Source organism: Calliopsis andreniformis, chromosome 6, assembly GCF_051401765.1.
Source record: "Calliopsis andreniformis isolate RMS-2024a chromosome 6, iyCalAndr_principal, whole genome shotgun sequence".
NCBI lineage: Eukaryota > Metazoa > Arthropoda > Insecta > Hymenoptera > Andrenidae > Calliopsis > Calliopsis andreniformis.
The window spans coordinates 7,212,696-7,231,287 of record NC_135067.1 but is presented as its reverse complement, the minus strand read 5'-3'; the positions used below and the strand labels follow the sequence as shown (position 1 = coordinate 7,231,287).

General features: G+C 36.0%; 2 protein-coding genes across 2 annotated transcripts in view; one reads left to right on the top strand and one right to left on the bottom strand.

The window, feature by feature from the left end:
• Positions 1–18,592, top strand: part of LOC143181058 (uncharacterized) — a 219,603-nt gene that overhangs the window by 146,903 nt on the left and 54,108 nt on the right. The gene's annotated exons all lie outside the window — the stretch shown is intronic.
• LOC143181022 (uncharacterized) lies at positions 13,306–17,978 on the bottom strand. Its single transcript, XM_076381199.1, has 4 exons — positions 17,805–17,978; positions 16,472–16,577; positions 16,050–16,258; positions 13,306–13,869 (listed from the first exon to the last, which is right to left on the bottom strand). The coding sequence occupies exons 1-4, from the start codon at positions 17,976–17,978 to the stop codon at positions 13,306–13,308; spliced, it is 1,053 nt and encodes a 350-aa protein (XP_076237314.1).

Below are 18,592 nucleotides of genomic sequence, written 5' to 3'. Positions count from 1 at the left end.
TAATACAAAATTGATATTACATGCATAGTTCTGGCAATTTTTGTTAGTTTATTCATTTCTTTTATATTTATTTTTACTTCCATTTTTAACTAAAGTTATAATCGATTAAAATAGAATTTTCACTTTCATGTAAATAATTCAAAGTACAAAAAAATTCAGTAAATAACTCAAACACTGTCACAATACATCTTTAGTAATGGAATATAATATTGTTATTAAAAATTAGTTATCATTGAAAAAATTATTCGGAGCATTTTCAGTGACTGGAAAAGATTAATACTGCCAAAAACTTATGAATTTCTGTATTCCAATGAAGAGGTGACTGAACCAGTTACACGTATATTGATAGGTGTATAAATTCTACAAGAAAATTGTAAAAAATTCAAATCTCAAAACTAGCAGTTCTTTAAACTCTCGTTAAACTAGCAGTTGATTGGAAAAATTGAAATCGCTTAAAGCATTGACATTGCACATGAAATGAAATACAAACCAATCGTTATTCTACTGAGACTGAGTGTAAATTCGTTCATTCGAACACTTTATCTCCTTAGTATATCAGATAACAGAGGTGCTACTGTTTTGTATTAGACCAGTACGATGCCTCCAAATGTTCACATTATCTCCCCCAGCGCGGAAACAAATTTCTTTGGCACTGATCGCGAAAGATCGGTAAACAACTCACCGAGTGGCTATCACCGATGGACTCTGAGCGTTGGAGGATCCTCGCGGTCTCGAAACAGAAAGGTAACTGTCCGTTCGTTCTCCTCGACGTAGGCCTCGTAAGCTCGTAAGAGGTGTGTACACCTCCTACCCGCTTCGAAGTCGCCTTTTTCTCTCGTCTGCCCGCCTTGCAGCCTCGGACGTCCTACGATCCTCGCGTGCACAGGATGCACATAGTTTCTCGATTTATTGGGTCAGAATCCCTTCCTCCGCATTCTTCGTTCAGAGTCTTAACGGATGACGCGAATAGCAAATTTTTATGCTTTTTTGCTGGCCGCTTCTTCCGCTGTCGAGTTCCTTCGAAGAACCTATTTAGCCCGTAGCTTCGAAAGTTGAGTTATGCCTGGAGTTTCCAAGTAGTTCAGAGTTTTCTAGATGATGGTAGACACACCGTCACTTAGCAATTCATGGGCCTGGGTTTATGTGTCATGCGACTGCAGTTCACCTTCTACGTGGTTGCCATAAAATTGTTTCCTAGAGTTGCTGACGAGCATAATGTTGCAGATGCGTGGAATACATTCTTGCTGGTTAGGTGGGGTCATCACAGTTGTACTGTTTTACCTTCTTAGGTGTGATATGAAAAATGGGACGTATGAATGGCTGATGGAGACTAGTCAATTGGAAAATTAGTCATTTTTTTAATATTAGTATAAATGCTTTTTCATGGCGTAATTGCAGTTGCCACAGTCTATCATATTGTAATGGTAATGTTGTATAATACTTTCTTGTACCTACATAGAAGTTAGTAAATATATATGGCTTTAAGACAAAACGATATAAGTTAAATTTTCAAAAAACTTGCAGTTCGACGTTATATCTACTAACCTAAGATCGACTTGATGAAATATATATTTGGAATGAAAATTAAATCGAATGAAGAAATTTATTCCTTAAAGCGCAACAGTATAATAAAATTCAAGTCTATCATATGAAAGTAATGTTCAAAAAAATTTTAATGAAATGTGAATAAAATTGTTATTGCACTGTGCTGCTACCATAAAGTATGATTTAGGCTTATGTTTCACTGATGGCGAGTTTAAAGTGTCAGATCAACACATACGTTAGTAACTTACTTTTACTTTAACGAAAATGTGATTGAGCATCGTATTTTTGTATTGTTGTTCCATTTTGGAATTAATCTGAATAATTTATTCTCAATATTTCCCTGTATTCTCTATAAACTTTTCGCTTGTATTGGGACACGAGCTTACAGGGAATAAATAACATACATCAATTTAGAGTTTCAACTTTTGTAGGCTATTGCATATGCTTTTGCTGGCTTAACATATTCATAGTTTTCTAATACACTTAAAAATACACAAATCATCTAATGCAAAATAAAAATTGCAATATTTAGAGAATAAAGCAAATCTTTATTTAGATTTCATTTATGAAGCAAAGTGGGATGGTTCTGCAATGAGTTTTTGTCTGAATAAAATTTTAAATAAATTCTGTTTCGCATAATGTTTGAATAAAAATTCCAACAAAATTCAAATAATTCATTTCATATATAAACTAGCGAATACATTAGGAAAAAATTTATACACACATATAAATTTCCATAATTACATAAACATGCACAGTTGATTTAGGGCTATAGAGACATATGTGACTTATTGTTAGGATAATTTAAGTGATACTTTTTAATAGTGTTTTCATAAAATTTGTATTGACTTCCTACCAAAAACACTATAACGTATTTACCCTCTTCTCTTTTTCCCATTTAACAACTCTAAATTATAAACTCCTTCGATTCTAATTTTTACACGAACTAAACAAACCCTTTCTGATCTCAGCACACGATCTAAAGATTAGTCTTCAAATTAGAAATATCGATAATAACAGTAATTTTCCACGACCAGTCACTAGGGACCAATAAACGGTGCCCTTGTCTGATAACAGTCTATTAAATTTGATCCGCGTTCAATGGGAGGTGTCAGTGCGAGCTCGTCTAGCCGCATAATCATGGAATAAATAGGGCTGCGGCATGAATTGACGCGGGTATGCGTTAATCGCGCAACTTCGAGCCAACAAGCGCGTGCAATTAGCCTGGGGCCAGCGAACGAGCTGTAAAGGCACTCACACGAACCAATTCCCAGCGAAATAGCTCGATACGTAGACTGTTTTCGGTGCCCCTCGATCGTGCAGCTTAGAAAGTTCGCGATAGGCTGACGCCGCCTAAAGAACGAATTGCGAAATTTTTGCACGGTGTGTCCGGTTGGCGATTCTGCCCGAAGGTTCGGCTAAGTCGCTCGAGGTCGACATTGCAAAGGTTCCTTCGCGATATGGACGTTCTCGGATCTGCGCTCGGCGACGATGAAGCAACACCCTGCTCTCGTTACTCGAGGAGCTAATAGGCAGAAAATCGGGACAAACGATTTGAGATTTCTCACGAATATCGTTCCGCTACGATCGGCTCCAAAGCGAGATCTTGAACCTGCCTGACCTGGCGATTTGGGGTCAGAACCTTTGTGCTTTCCCTTATTGTGGCCCCAATGTACTTGGAGGAGTTTTGATGCTGAGTGGAAGTTGTGGAAGAGTATTATTTGGTATTGGTTCTTGTTGTTTAGTAGAACCTTAATTATTTGTATTACATGTACATATATACCTCATAAATATTCATGAGTCATTTTTAGTCTAAATATTCTATTTAGTTTTTCATGGAAAATAGTTTTCTGACTCCTGTTACCACATTTTATGGAATTTTTTGTACATATTATACATGTATGTAAATTAATGGGAGTTTCTTATATTTTCATAAATACGGAAAAACATCATTTTCAAATATTATTCATTTATTTTCTGTTTTGAGGTTTAATGAATTTACCCAGTGAAATATCCAATAAACTGAAAAATAAAATGATCAACTGAATAATTAAAAACGATGCAATAAAATATAGGTACTATTTTAATGGAAATGAAGTTACGTACTCATAAAAAAATTCCTAAGCACTTACAATTTAATTGATTCTTAACGCCTTTATGTCTTGAATGATATGATTCTTATTTTTTGCTGCTGTCTTTATTCTAAAAACTTCAAGACTGATCAAATAACATAGGAATATACATACCATAAATATTTCTTGCAAAATAGTTATTACGAAACATTGGCATTAGATATTAATTATTAATAACAAAACATTCATATTATATAAAATAATAGAAAGAAAATTTATTTACCAACAAATTTCTAGTAATTTCCAAGTCATGAAATCTAATGTTTTAATTCTTCAACGACGAAGCATTTTCACCTGCAAAAATATTATGCAAATCAGATGAAACATATACTATCAAAAGATTAATGTTTTTTAAGTCAAATATGTTTACTAATTGTTAAAAAAATATATAGTAAAATTTCTCTTAAACAAAACTATAGATAGGCGTGTACTATATGCGTTTTATGATAATATATTATATGAAAAAATAAATGTTCATATAACATGCAGAGCCCGTTGTTGAAAAATTAAATCTTACTGTTAAAAGCAAGCTTAAAAGTTTCCAACAGTATATTTTTAAAACGCACAAATTTAACCCTCACTGCAGTTATATTAATAAACCAAATTTTTTGTCTTTACTTAACTTAATTTTTGTTTAGCTGCTTCTTTTAGTTGCTACATTTTATAATTCTAATTTATACCTTTGAAGTGTCTTACAGATTTTCGTATTATTGTCTTCAATAGAGAAAGAGAGAGAGTAAAAAAAATATAAAATAAATGATGACATTTCATCTAGTCTTTAAATTAATGCTTTTTCTATTTTAATCTATTAATCTAGCTTTTTGTTGGTATTCATTTTCATTATGTGCTTAATCAGAAAAGAATCCAATATCTAAACCATCACAGACTAATCGCGCCCCAACCATACTATATTCATATACAATAGGCACTGTACTAGCTTAGGGTTAAACAAACAACAATTCTCCCGATCTCTTTTCACCAACCTTCCAGTAAACTGTGCTCCCATTCACATCCTCACAGTCAGCCGCTCTGCTCAGTTTCCGGGTCGCGCGTGGAGAAACCGCGATTAGCAAACAAAAAACGGTCCAGTCTCTTTTTTTCAGCAACCTTGAAGTAGACTGCCCCCTCATACATATCCGATCTTCGCAAACTAGTCTCGGTTTCCGGGTCGCGTGTAGACAAACCACGAGTGGGAGCGGTGGGACACGTCGAAAGAGACAATACTCGTCGGTAATACCGGAAGTCTCGGCAGACATTCGAGAGAAGAAAGTCATATCGGCGAGTAAACGGATACGTCGGGCGGCAGAGTTGGGAAAAGCGGGGGGAAACTGGGGAATAACGGATTACCGTGTCTTCCGAAAAAAGCGCGCGACTTCGATCTTCCTCCTTGACCGATCGCCGCCTTTCTCTCTCTCGGCGTGCTTTCAGCGCGGGCCCGTCCTCGTCTCGAGAGCGGACTACGCTCGATCGCCGTCTCGCCGCCTCCTTTCTCCTTTCCTTCGGTCTCGTGGACCGGAAGGAAGGAAGGAAGGAGCGGGGACCAGGGAAAGGACGACTCACCCTGGAAAATGAAAGTCGATTCGGCGCGCGTAATTACTGTCGGGACTGTGCAGCGTCGAGGCGACATTTGGTAGAAAAAGGCACCGCTGAAATTGGACGGATAACGATACGTTGCGTGCTGGCGGAAAGCGATCGCTTGGAATGTTGACAGAAATCGCTGGCTTGAAACCTGGTTCAGATTAGTCAAGTTATTGGAATTTAAGCAGCTTGAATGTAAGTGGTTTGAATCAGCTTCGCTAATGTGAAGCTGTTATTTTGTTTTATTTGACTGAAGACATCCCGTCAAGTTTCTATTTCGTCTAGGTACGTTTAAGTCTTGTTTGAATTAGTCAAGTGACTGGAATTCAAGTAGCTTGAATGTAAGTGATTTGAAGCACTTCAAAGTATAAAGTTTTAAAAAAAATACATATAGTGTTATATTAAAATACAGTTCGTTTAAATTTCAATTTAATTTTCGTTGTTCGTTAACTTTAGAACGATATCTTCTAGTCATCGGCGTAGGTAACACTGTGGAGTTGCAAATGATCTCAAAAAATGTTAACATTTAAAATATTTATTTTCAAAAAGAAATTGTTTTCCATCTCCTTTAAGCACCCTAAGAAAAGGTAGTTGCATGGCCTGATTCCTATCTACAGAAAAAAAAACAAAATCTTTAACTTACTTCGAGGTGCACGTTAAATAGATCTTCAAATTTAAAATTTTATGGTGTCGCCAACAACCCCGTGGTGTCGTTCTAGGGTAAAAGTTCTTCGATATTTCTCGATTTTTCAATCAAACGCATTTAAACTGTGAAGCTATCTGCACCACTCCATACAAACTTGTATAATTTCGCAAATTCCTCGAATCTTTCACAAGACATATTAAAATATTCTCAAAATATTAGTCTACGAAACTATATAGAAAAAAGATTGATCTTTTGAAACTTTCAAACGGTTACTCCTCAATAATTCGCGCGAATGTTTGATCAAGCGCACTACAACGACCTCATTTGATCAATTGCTTCGTCGCCTGAGGGTCAGGCGTGACGTGTTTGGTTGAATTGTTGGACAAACTGTTGGTTAATTAATAGCAAAAGGGTTCTTCTATGATCAGTTAATGAGGGACAGCCCGCTGTAGTTTGTCGTCTAAATACATTAAATAATGTAATAGGGTTGCACTCGATGGCAACTTCGTTCGAATAAGTTCGTTAGGAATCGTTAATTGGTCATTGAGGTCCTTCTGATCACTTAATGAGGGAAAAGGGTAATTAGTGGAGTAATGAACCTTGCTACATTTCGTTGCGTAAATAGGAGATGCAATTTGATAGAAATGTGCACGCTAATATTAAATAATCATGTTGAGAGCTTGTCAACTGATCACTGAAATAGTTTCTTTCTGATCACTGCATTAGGAGAAGGGAAAATTAATTAACAACGTGTTGCATATTATGGAGTAAATAGAATGCATACTTTGTATGCAAAGTGTTTATATTAGTATTTTGTTTCAAAAGGTACCTGTATTGTATACCCCTTAATTTATTCACTAAATCTTTATTTATTTTATAATCAATTAATAAAGAAGAAGGAAAGTTAATTAAGGACAAACTACTATGTTTTGTTACCTAAATAAATCACATAATTCAATAAAACTGCATAAATTTGTTCAAGTAATTGATTATTGAAATGGCACTTGTCCGATACCTTAATTTAAAAAAAAGTAATTAAGAAAGTAGCGTTACTTTACTTCAGTGTAAATTGAACATATATGCTAATAAAAGCGTTCGAATTACTTTCTCTAAACAGGTGTATTATGTTTCTCTTAATTGATTTCTAAAAAGGTACTTCTGTCAGTGAAAAAAAATGATTAGTTAACAAGTTGTTACTACATCTCATTACTTTACTGGAGCATGTGCTTTAGGAAAAGAATATAAGGAATTTCCGCTAAATAACTGTATCAGTGCTCCATCGATTGATTACCAAAACGATTCAGTTGTGACTTTTAATGAGGAGAAAGGTGATTAACAGCTATTATGTATGGTTACCTAGATAGAACACGTAATCTGACGTGAGTACACCCATTAACAGTTTTGTTTCAATAATTGCAGTAGTCACTAAAAGTACGTATAATACGTGACACCTAAATATATTTTAATTGTTATACAAATCAGAATTTGAAGTAAAAGAAGGGGAATTAGATTACAAATAAAAAAGTTAAATCAAAAGCATTGATATTTGCAAGGTGGTGCAATTTCAATGACCACCACACGCATGTATTGACTCTCTTTAAATAACCCCAAATATACAGAAGCAGTGTCAATTAATAAGAGATTTCCAAAAATATATCTTAACCCAAAGCTACTTCACATAGTCCCAAATTGGTTCTAATTTAACCCCCAATTTAATCCCCTTACCCCCATCTACAACCTATCCACAATTTCGGCATTTTCAAATTCAGCAGCCAAAATGACAAAAATATTCGGTCAAATATGAAGTTAAACGGCCATTTTTTAAATTCACCATCAACCATGTTAAAATATTGCTCAATCAAACCTGAACTTCCTCGTTCAGAAGTATTCCTTTCAACATATCCTTTTACGAATGAAAAACATTCAATTTCCATTACCAACAGAAATGAAGCCATTACGTGGGGCATTGCTGCATAACAGAAACGGAAGGTGGAAAATGGTTGGAAACGTAACCTGTGCACTGTACAGGAAGCTCGTGCACAATCGATGAACCGGTTAACGGATATCTTTATTAGGACAGGATAAAACAGCTCGCAGCCCGAGGAGCGAGTGTAGAGCCGCTCTACGCCCTGGGCGAGATTTATCGAGCGCATTGGGCGTTTCCTGGGGCAAACGAGCGTGCGTAATATCGGGACAGGTTACGTGACGAGGGCCGTTAAGAAGGGCTGGAACTACCTGTAAAAACCTGCCCGAGCGATTTTCGGTGAAAGTGAAAGTAGTTCAAGGAACAGTGCCTGGGACCCGGGTGAAACCGAACTTTTGCTTCTATTGCGAGATAAGGAAACTGGCGACTGCCGTGGTACATCATCGATGATTTACCAAGGCTTTGAGCTGAGGAAATGAGAACCTCGTCGAAGAGTAGGGACTTCGTGTTTGGAGGCTCTGAGATTTTTCGTCGCCAATCTTATTAACAGATCATGTGTTTCTTATGTGGGAATGATAATTTTTTTTTGGTTCTATGGGTAGTATTAATTACTTCCACTGACAATTAAATTAGGGAGATGTACAATGAAGGTTATTAGAATACAGAAAGCATTGTTGGTTAAAATTTTTTGCTAATTAATATGGTAAATTTATTCTTATAGTTGAATAATATATTTCGATAATACAGTATTTCCTTATTATAAACTTGTTCCTGTTCGTTTTAGTGCTTCCAATTTCTCTCATGTTCTTTCAGTTTTAACTTCGATAGAATATTGTAGAACTGAGTTATTAATGCATAAATTAACGTTGAAGAAATATTTGTACCAGAGTGCATATTTATAACGAGTAAACATTGCGTTATTTCTTGTACAAATCCTTTCGGGGTAAACAGATATATTAATATTGTGTATAAATAGGGCAAGAACTAGTGGCTCGTCCCAGTGCACAAAATTTGATGGGGATATTGACGATTAAAACATGATAGTCAATGTATTAAAATATACTATTAACTAATAAGTATAGAAATCTCGATTATTAACCAATTTTTCTGAATCGCCAACTTTTATAATAATAAAAAAACGATTATACTACAAAACAGAAACTACGACACTATTAGAAATACAAACATTCAATGATTACTCCATCAATGACTATAATTAATTAAAAATTTCAAAATTAGCTGCAGATCTCTCTTTAAAAAAAAATTAAAAATACATGTCTACAATAGCCTATATAGGTACAATTTGTATAATTTAAGAAGAAAGTTCTTGCTTCCCTCCAGTGACACCTCGACTCTAAATTTTCAATCGATGAAATCTTCTCTTCCCTGTTTGCATTGTCCTCAGTCTTAGGAAGCCAAATATCCATCCAATACTGGAAACTACAGTACAAAAGTACAGTTGGACTACAAATATAGCGTGGTATATTGAGATATCGAGTGGAAGATACCTACATCTGATATAAACCGATAATAACAATAAATCGTGATCCTACAAGAAGCTGAGGTCCTCATCTTCCAACATTCTTAACACTTCATGCGTCTAGTGCCCCAAACATGTTCACTTGACCGTTTAATTAATTTCACGACCACGCTATATTTATAATCCATCTATAACACGGTTTAAAGGATCGATGTTCCTTCAGGTTGTCCACAAATACGTCGACAACTATTTGACTGATCTGATCTCGTAATCCCGCGTTGAGAAATATTCTGAGCAGTGAAAGTTTTCAGATACATCCTGGTCAAATCGTCGGACTTGACTGAACGGATGTAGCATTCCTCGGTTATGCAACAACGCATCTGTGACATGTAACGTTAGTACACTGTAACAGGAGCAGCATTACGGGATGGCATGTAGTTACGGGGACACCTGACGTTCATCGCTTAGAAAAAGTCCCAATGATATGTGAAACTATAACCTCCTTAAATAATTATTTATTGATGCTTATAGAAAGTCCCTGTTACACAATAATCTCGTATCATATTTTACTCTATATAAACCTATGATTATTATTATCTGATGTTCCTATATGGAATCGGTTGAGAATGATACCTAATGATGCAAATCTCAGAAAAGATGATATGACCCATGTTCGTTGTCCAGATTAATTGTATACGTTTGAGAACATTCTTGGAATACACAAAATCAGTTCTACTTACTCGATTCATAATACCACTTTCAGAATTTGAATCTGTACACAATAGTTGTTTCTGAAATATTTGGACACAAGATTGCTATCAGTTTCTACGCAGTAAGTAGTAACAGCATTTTGGTTATTTCTGTTTGTGAGCCGTAGAAGATTTTTTTACGAAACCGATTGCGAAAGTCTCCAGCAGAGTGAATTGGAACAGGCAGATCGGAAGTTTGATAGTATCTAATTCTTTCAAGTGAACACCATGAGAGAATAAAAGTTGAATGGTTTGGAGATATCAAGCTCATCAAAACCATACATCAACTCTTTTAACGCGTGTACTTGCTACATGCACGGGTACGGCTGGCTGGTAAATTTGTCATGCTTGTGAATGAGGGTCGTAATAAATATCTTATAAAAATAAAACAACGTTGTGGAACGATCTCAGATTAGAATTTTATTTAAAAAAGGAAGGTGATGAGGTTTTTAAAGAAAAAAAGTATAAATAGAAATTTCTTTATATCCTGAAATGCTATTTATTCAATTTACAGGATTACTTAATAAATTATAATTACATATCTGTAATTTGTAATAGCGTACAGTAGTTCTTATTGGAAACAAATAAATTATAAATTGAAATATATTGTTTTTTATGTTAATTACAGTACTAAAAGAGGTGGAACAAGTATGTAGATCAGATGTAGATCAGAAATCTATTTACAGGAATCGTTTTATACGAGATCCTAAATGTCAAGTATTCTTTGTATTAATTTTTTTCATTTCTTCAATGACTGTCCATTCGTAAAGAAGGGAAAAAAATTACAATGCAAGGAATACATTTCCATTAGCATGCCAAGTGTGGCGTCTCTTAGAAACTCTATACTACTTACCTAATAAGAGCGACTTTAATTATTCAAACTTTCAAGCTTCCAAATCTTCAGATTATTACATATTTCAAATAGGAATCTTCCATTTCTCAAATTCTGAAGCTTTCATCTCTTAAATATTCAAAACTTTGAAATTTCTAAATTTTTAATTACTTAAATATTAAAAAATCTTAAATAGATATTAAAAAGATATTAAAAGTCTTGAACCTTCAAATTAACATTCAAAGCTTGCAAATATTCAGATTTTCAAATCTTCAAAATCTTTTCACACATCCGTTCCAATTTCTAAATTCCAGTTTCTGAAACTCTGTACATGAATTCTAAGTGATCCATCGGTATGATAAGAATTAATAGATGCAGCTGAAGAGTACAGCCATAAAACATAGGTTTAAGAGCCAACTTATCCACATCTCAATGTCCAAACATTAAATTAGGTACTCTAGCACTATTTTTACGACTGCCTACTACTTACACAATTCTTACGCTAACACCTGCCGCATTTCTAAGATGCCTAACCACTGTGTGATACCCCACGACATTACGTTTTCGATTTTCCGCATTAGCCAGAGAAAGTGGCCATAGCCTTTAATAGAAAAAAAACAGATAATGAGGTTGAAGACAGCGATCTAGCTTAAAAACGCGATCCAATTCGCCTCCGCATGGTATGCACGCACTGTTCGCAGGTGCAATTTCAAGTCTCGCGTAAAAGGGTACTCGCCTCGCGTTTCTTGCCTCGCCTCACCTCGATATCGATCTGTCCTCGGGATTTTGTAACATCGTGCGTTTGTTCGCTCGAGTTTTTCCGCGATTGCGGCGAGCTGTCCCGCGACGGATTGCTACACGTGGATTTTATCGCCGAGGGAACGTGAATCACGAACAATGGCCCTGCCTTTTGTCTGTAAATTACAGTTAACAGGGTTATTTAACGAGCAAAACGAACGATGACGGGACGCAATTCTGGCTGTCTGGCTGGGCCGTATCAGAGTTGAGCATCGCTTGAATTGTCTTAAAGACATGTTTATCCGAGATAATTGAGACTAATGAGTAGTTTATAGTCGAATATCTTATCTGGATAAGTATCTATTATTTATTGTGGGTTCTATTCGAGTGTTTGGTTATGACTCTTCATTATTTATTGCAATCGTTTATTGAAATATATAAGTAGTTGAAAATAATTGAGCCTGAACTTGATTCTATTAACCAGAATGTACAATTTGGGAAATTGTAACATACAGTAGATGTTGTATTTATAATCGTATATTATATGTACAGAGTAAATAATATTGCGTTGTGAACAAACGCTCATTTTTCGACTAAGATAAAATAAATGCGTTTCCCTTACTTTATAGTATATTTCACACTTAATTTAACTACTTCCTAATGTAGTTCAAAATTATCATATTTGTTTGCATTTATAGTTCTGCAAAAATATTTTTTACGATCTAAATACAGTGTTCTCTCGTTATAAGCTCATCATTGTATTGACCGTATTTGGGGTGAATTACAGGAAGCTAATTTTGCTTTCATGTACTATCGTTCATACGTTTAATAAGACGAAAGGGAGCTATTAGTTAACATGAACATAGTTAACAGAAATGCTCTTGCTATAAACTCGATTTCAGTAAATCATAAGCTTATATCAAGACCATGAATAATAACAGTACTGTAACATTTATGTTCATGTATTAGAAATCGTGGCACTATTGAAAAAGTTGATTCATATCCATGATTTATATCCAGTTATAGTTACATGTTTTTCTATATACACGAACAGATAAGAAAATTATGAAAATGTATAAAGAAAGAGAACTGGACATTTGTACATTTAAAGGCTTTAATATTTAAAAATTTGAATACATGGAAATATAAACTTAAATTCAAACCTAAATGACGATTTGAAAACTTAAAGAGATAAAAAGTTCAGTGTGTAAACAATTGAACATTTGATTGCTTGAATACTTAATTAAAGATTTGAAAATTTAAAAAGTTAAAAAACCACCTGTTTGTACATACATACATATAAAATTGTTGAATATTTAAATACTCCAATCCCTACAATTTAAAAAGGATCTAAAATTTCAACATACAAATATAAAAATTAGAAAATCTGGAATCATCCTCGTTGAGAAAACAAAAATCAACAGAAATGTCACGCGTAACTATAACCCAGGACGAAAATCATAACTATCTTCCGGCAGTTCTACACTTTCGACTCTTACGCACGCTTGACAAACCACTCGATTCGATGAACTCCGCTCCACATTACTACTTCTGTAACGCCGCAAACGCCGCGCTAGTTCTATCTGGAGCAATTTCGATGGTGCTCGACTGGCAGTTTCGTCACCGTCGAACAAGGCCAGTCGGGAAATAAGTCCACGAACGACCCAGCAAACTTTGCTTCTCAGAAGTTACCACAGTCACTGTTGACGTTCTTTAAAACCGCTCCGCCGAACACGCGAACGGGAGTTCTGCTCCATGAGATTAGCATTAGAGGGCCGCCAATGAAGGGGCTTCCCCTGCCGATTTCGCATCGCACGTACGACAGTTTCACCAACTGCAGCCCCAGCGGCTCCTTCTTCAGTCTGGACGGATCGAATCCTGCCCTTTCCGACCCTAAATCGATCCTCCTCGAGCCCTCCTCGCTCCTCCCCGCTGGTCTGTCGTTGACGTGGCGACGGAATCGGTGATGGTATACAGGGACGAAGACGACGCCACGTTGGGACATTTGCGTCGGAATCCTTGCAACGAGCGAGGACCTGGCGTAACTCGAGGCAGAGGGCAACGCGTTCGAATCGTAGGAGGCTTCTCGGGCATGGCTTATGGCCAGGGGATCGAAAGCCGAGGCTAGCAGGAGATTGAAGCCTAAAACTGAGCCCTCGATGCCGTCCTCCAGCCCTTTGTCGAAGTCGGTGTACTCCTGCCCCAGAACGATATCACCCCCGCTCGGTATCACATGACCTAGCGTCTGAAAATGATCCTGCGGTGAATGAGTTGGCTCCGAATGTGATTGAGTCTTTTTTTTGTTCTTTGTTTGTTTGTTTAAGGATTAGTGTTGCATTGACAGCTAGATCGTTAGTACTCATTAGCGATAGAAATTGTTAATTGGCGATATTTAGATGGAATCGTAAATGGGTTTGTTACTTTGGATAAGCTTGTGAATATTCCTAAGGTATTCTTATTATGGAAGGATTCATTTGGTGAGTTAGCACGTTTGGAACCAGCGTATTTTGCCAAGACTGCTCTCAGCGGCTGACAACAATCTTTTCAGCACAAAAATGACTCATATATTGTGTTCTTGCTTAATGTTATCCAGTAGGTGGATCACTGGACACGGATGTGTTAGGGAACTTGGACTGATTTTGAGTAGCTTTTTTGTTTTGCAAGATATTAATACTAGGACTACCAATACCGTCAAAATGATGGATAGGATCATATTTTATAAACACTTGAGTTTTGACAAACGATATTCTTCTCTCAGTTAACGCTGAGTAAAACTAAAGAAATATGCAGATAAACGTTATTTCTATAAATTATGTATTTCTTCAAAAACCTGTAATTTTGATATACGATTAAAGATTTATATTATATTAACTGCAGTAGTTCTAGTATTAATATGTGTTTGAGGGTTAGGAATATTATCACGTGTTACAGTAAGGTGGAAGTGTTATCTTTGGAGGATGTTCATGTGTGATTCTTGCGTGGCCAATTTGGACCATGTTTAAAACAACTGGGTTTCTCCTGCTAGAGAAAATTCCCACCGCGTTTTGGAAGAGTGATTGCTTCTTGTTATTCTATTTAGTGTGCTGATTAAGGTGCTATGAAGGATCAAAAAAGTGGTGAATGTTACCATTTTTTTTATGGGAAAAAGTCAAAGTGAAATGAAATTTTTAGTTGAATGGTAGCCAACTTCTTTTATAGGCAATAAGTGTCATATTTCGCCTATCAGAAATACTAACATCATTTATTGGAACTATATTTTATATAGAGTTAAAATATTGTAATAAATATCAATTTTCTGATAATAAGAATACGTAAACGTACTTATGTAAGTATGTAAAAAAGATATTTAAGAAAATTTCTGATCGTAAAAATAAGTTTGTTATAACTTTTAATCAATTAATATAACTTTTAATTAATTTTAATTAATTTTAATATTGACAATGAGAATCAGGGATCCATTTAGAACAGTCACAATGTGGCCATTCTTAATATGCGTCTTTAATAGCTAGAATAAAAAATTAGTAAAAAATCCTATTAGAGCTAGAACGTAGATGCTAGAGAGAGTATTATTGAGGAAAAAAGTAGACTGACAAGATTGCTTCACACTGAATTGTATCGAATAAATAGACGTATTCTTAACTTTTTTTAATTCCAACAGATTATTGAGTTTTTTGCTAAGTTTTTTCGTTAAGATTTTTATTCACAATTTTTCTATCCAAGGATTACAAAGTATTCTAACAATAAGACCGGAAATATTCTGAAGAAATACAGTTCGTATTAAATTTTTAATCCTTTCCATTTAATATCTAACTCAGCATTGTTTCGTTTTATTTCCATTTGTGTATTCTATTGTTCTCATTGATCTTACTTTTTTTCATCGTTTTAGTTGGAGCCAGATTGTTAGATAGAAAATGTAGAATAAAATTTAGATTATATCTATATAAAAAATTATTATATCTATATCTTTACAAATAGCACACATTAAATACGCATTTAATCTTATGTATTCTAGATTCATAATGATAATTTTATGTAATATTAAACAAGTCTACAGTTATGGCTTTTTTCTACAAGCCTTCCTTATCCTTTTCGTAGCCAAATGATTTTTGTAGCATTCTTTATTTGTCTCTTGTTTTGTTAACTAGCTTTTCAACGTCACTGCAGGTACGATAACAGAAATAAAATAACTAGGACATGTAGACTAGTCATGAAAAGGTTAACATTAAATGGTAAATCTGGCCCATTCCTGCGCACTTCACGAGAGAATACAGAAAGTATATTCAAAGACAGAAAATGTGACAGGTTAATTACTGATTAATGAACAAAGTATATATCACAGTAGATACTACGAAATTTGTCTCCTCAAATCCGAAAACATATCAATTTATCCACCCAACCCCAGTTAACACATAAACGTCTACCAACCTTCTGCGACGAGCCATGAGTCCAAAGATTGCCATTAATCCACAGCCCATATCGCCCAGTCTTATTCTCCCAGCTCTGGCACACGTGGTACCATCGATTCTCAAGAATGTCACTCGGCGTCTCAAACACCTGCGTTCCGCCAATTTTCAAGTGGATGCTCTTCCCGTGGGGCGCGATCCACGCGCGGACTAAACGTTCACGCTCGTTCTCTATCGCAAACAGAGTACTATGTGAAGAGGTGTGTTTTATTCGCGGCACTGTTTTCTCCAGCGCGAAGGTAACTAAAAGTAGGCAAACGAAAAGTGCCGAAGTCGACACGAGCCAGTGAAATTACTTTCGTCACGACTTTCTGCGTTACTTGCGTGAGTGCACGGTGAACGCTCTGGATAACGCGTGTGCGATATGGTTATGAGGATACTTACTTGAGTAGGAAAATATAGAATGAGGGTGAGTGAGATCGTTCGACTTGAGCCACAGGCAGAACGTGAACTCTCGTATCTCTGGCACTGGCAACTCCCATCTCAGAAACTGGGAACATCGATTCTCGCTATAATGATTGTGGATTGCTCGATTTCAGGCGTATGTTGATCAATTGACGCCATTAGAGTCCGCTTAAAAATCGCTAGGGAGTAACTAATATGGACTCGCGAGGTCAGTTCCTTATATGTGTGCATAAGCTTCGCGTAATTGACGATAACGATCCCTTGGATCGTTTTAGTATTCTTAAATTACCTAATGGCATTTGGTTTATTTGAAAAGGTAGAAAAAAGTTCTATTTTTGAAATTAATGCAATATTTTAGGGAAACAATTGAAACATTTTTCGGAAGATATAATAAAAGAAGAAAGTTTTTTCTGAAGAGTGAGATTAACATTTTTTTTGAAAGCAAAATTGCAGAAAATTATGTTGTAAGAAGGATTTAGTTTTTTGGAAGAAACTTAATTAATTTAAAAGCACAGAAAATTTAACATATTATTAACAATATGGAGACAATTGAATGAATTTTGAAAAATATTCATATATAATTAAGAAAGTTAGAAACCTTAATCAAAGTATTTTTAATCTGATATAAATTGTTACTGTACAATCAATTTTCTCTAATCATAATAGATGGCTATTCTGGGTTTTATGTGTTGTAACAGTAGATCACTGAGCGCGTCAATAACTCGTTCAAAAAAGAAAGTGGCCGAGAAAGATATAATGTATATACACTATACACATTTAATTACAATTTAAATATCTACTCAATTGCTTCTGAAAATAAAAAGTAGCAACTATAGTTGACATTTTATTAGTGAAACTGTATAACTATATTTCATCTATGCAATATACGTAAATTTATAAAGAAAGTTAATTGAGTAATTATATGCAAAATTTGTTCCACGTATAGAATCTTAAAAAGACATAGAAATTAATATCTACTCTACAATTTACAAGAATTCTAAAGATGCCATTAACTTCTTCGGAGTTATGTCCATAAATTAGATTAAAAAATGACTCAGTACATTATTTCAAATATATTCACTTCAACAACCGTCTATCAGGAAATTTCTCATTTTCTTATTAGAGAATGTATAGCTAGTAAACCGCAATTCAGCACAGTTTCTCATCTTTTTAATAATATATAAACTACTAGAGGATTAATCTTTCACAATCTCATATGAATCTTATGAACCAGTAAATCTAATAAAAATTACTGAAATAAGAATAAAAATATACATAAAACACATTTTTTAAAAATGTCTCCACTTCTCACCTGTATGTACCCCTTCTGCGTAAGCTCAACCTTATGCATAGGCGTCCGTAATCTCCGACGTTCCCATTCCGCCTGATTCGATGACCCCAGGCACGTGGACAACGTCAAACCGAAAAGAATCAAACGACCAAGGCAAGCAGCGTTGCCCCGAAAAGTGGTCGTCACCTTCTTCATCTCTGCTCTGTCATCCCCTTTCATCCAGCACCTCGACCCCACACACCTCTTCGTCTTCTCGTGTCCCTCCGACGACTCGTCTCAGAAGTCGTCTCAGGAGGTCGCAGTTTCCCTCCTCTCGTTGCCTGGTCGCCCTCCGCGCAGCATCAGTCCCCGACACGACTGTCCCTCGGCGTGACAGCCATTAGTCCCTTTCGAGGTTGATCGTGAGCCGTTGGTCGGCGCGATCGGGAGCGAAAACCCGAGGAGAAGAGAAACGGTGCCACGTTGTGCGGCGAACAGGCAGCGTGAGTAAACAACACTAAGTAAGCAAGCGGGCTCGAGCGGCGAGCGAGCTCAATCGCGAGGAGGGAGGACGCGCAGGAAGGAGGACCTGCCCTCGGATGCGACTTGGCGAACCGTTCGGTCGTTAAACTGCAATCTGCAATTACCTCCGTTTTTCCGAGTTCCCGCACGCCAAGTCCCGGAAATGGTCCAGCAGGCGAGCCGTGATCGCGGTTAGACACACGGTGGCTTTGAATCGGCTCATTGTTGGTGACCCCTGCGACCCAGGCCGCTCCTCGAGTCTGCTTTGACCGATTTATGTCTTTCTGTCGCTGTTTAAGAACTTTTTT

What these genes read in the sequence shown, in the direction of transcription:
- LOC143181022 (XM_076381199.1), bottom strand. Translation starts at nt 17,978, where the DNA reads ATGAAGAAGGTGACGACCACTTTTCGGGGCAACGCTGCTTGCCTTGGT. An exon ending in TTCTATATTTTCCTACTCAA is followed by an intron (nt 16,259 to 16,471) that starts GTAAGTATCCTC and finishes TGTTTGCGATAG; the next exon opens with AGAACGAGCGTGAACGTTTA. An exon ending in CTCATGGCTCGTCGCAGAAG is followed by an intron (nt 13,870 to 16,049) that starts GTTGGTAGACGT and finishes GATCATTTTCAG; the next exon opens with ACGCTAGGTCATGTGATACC.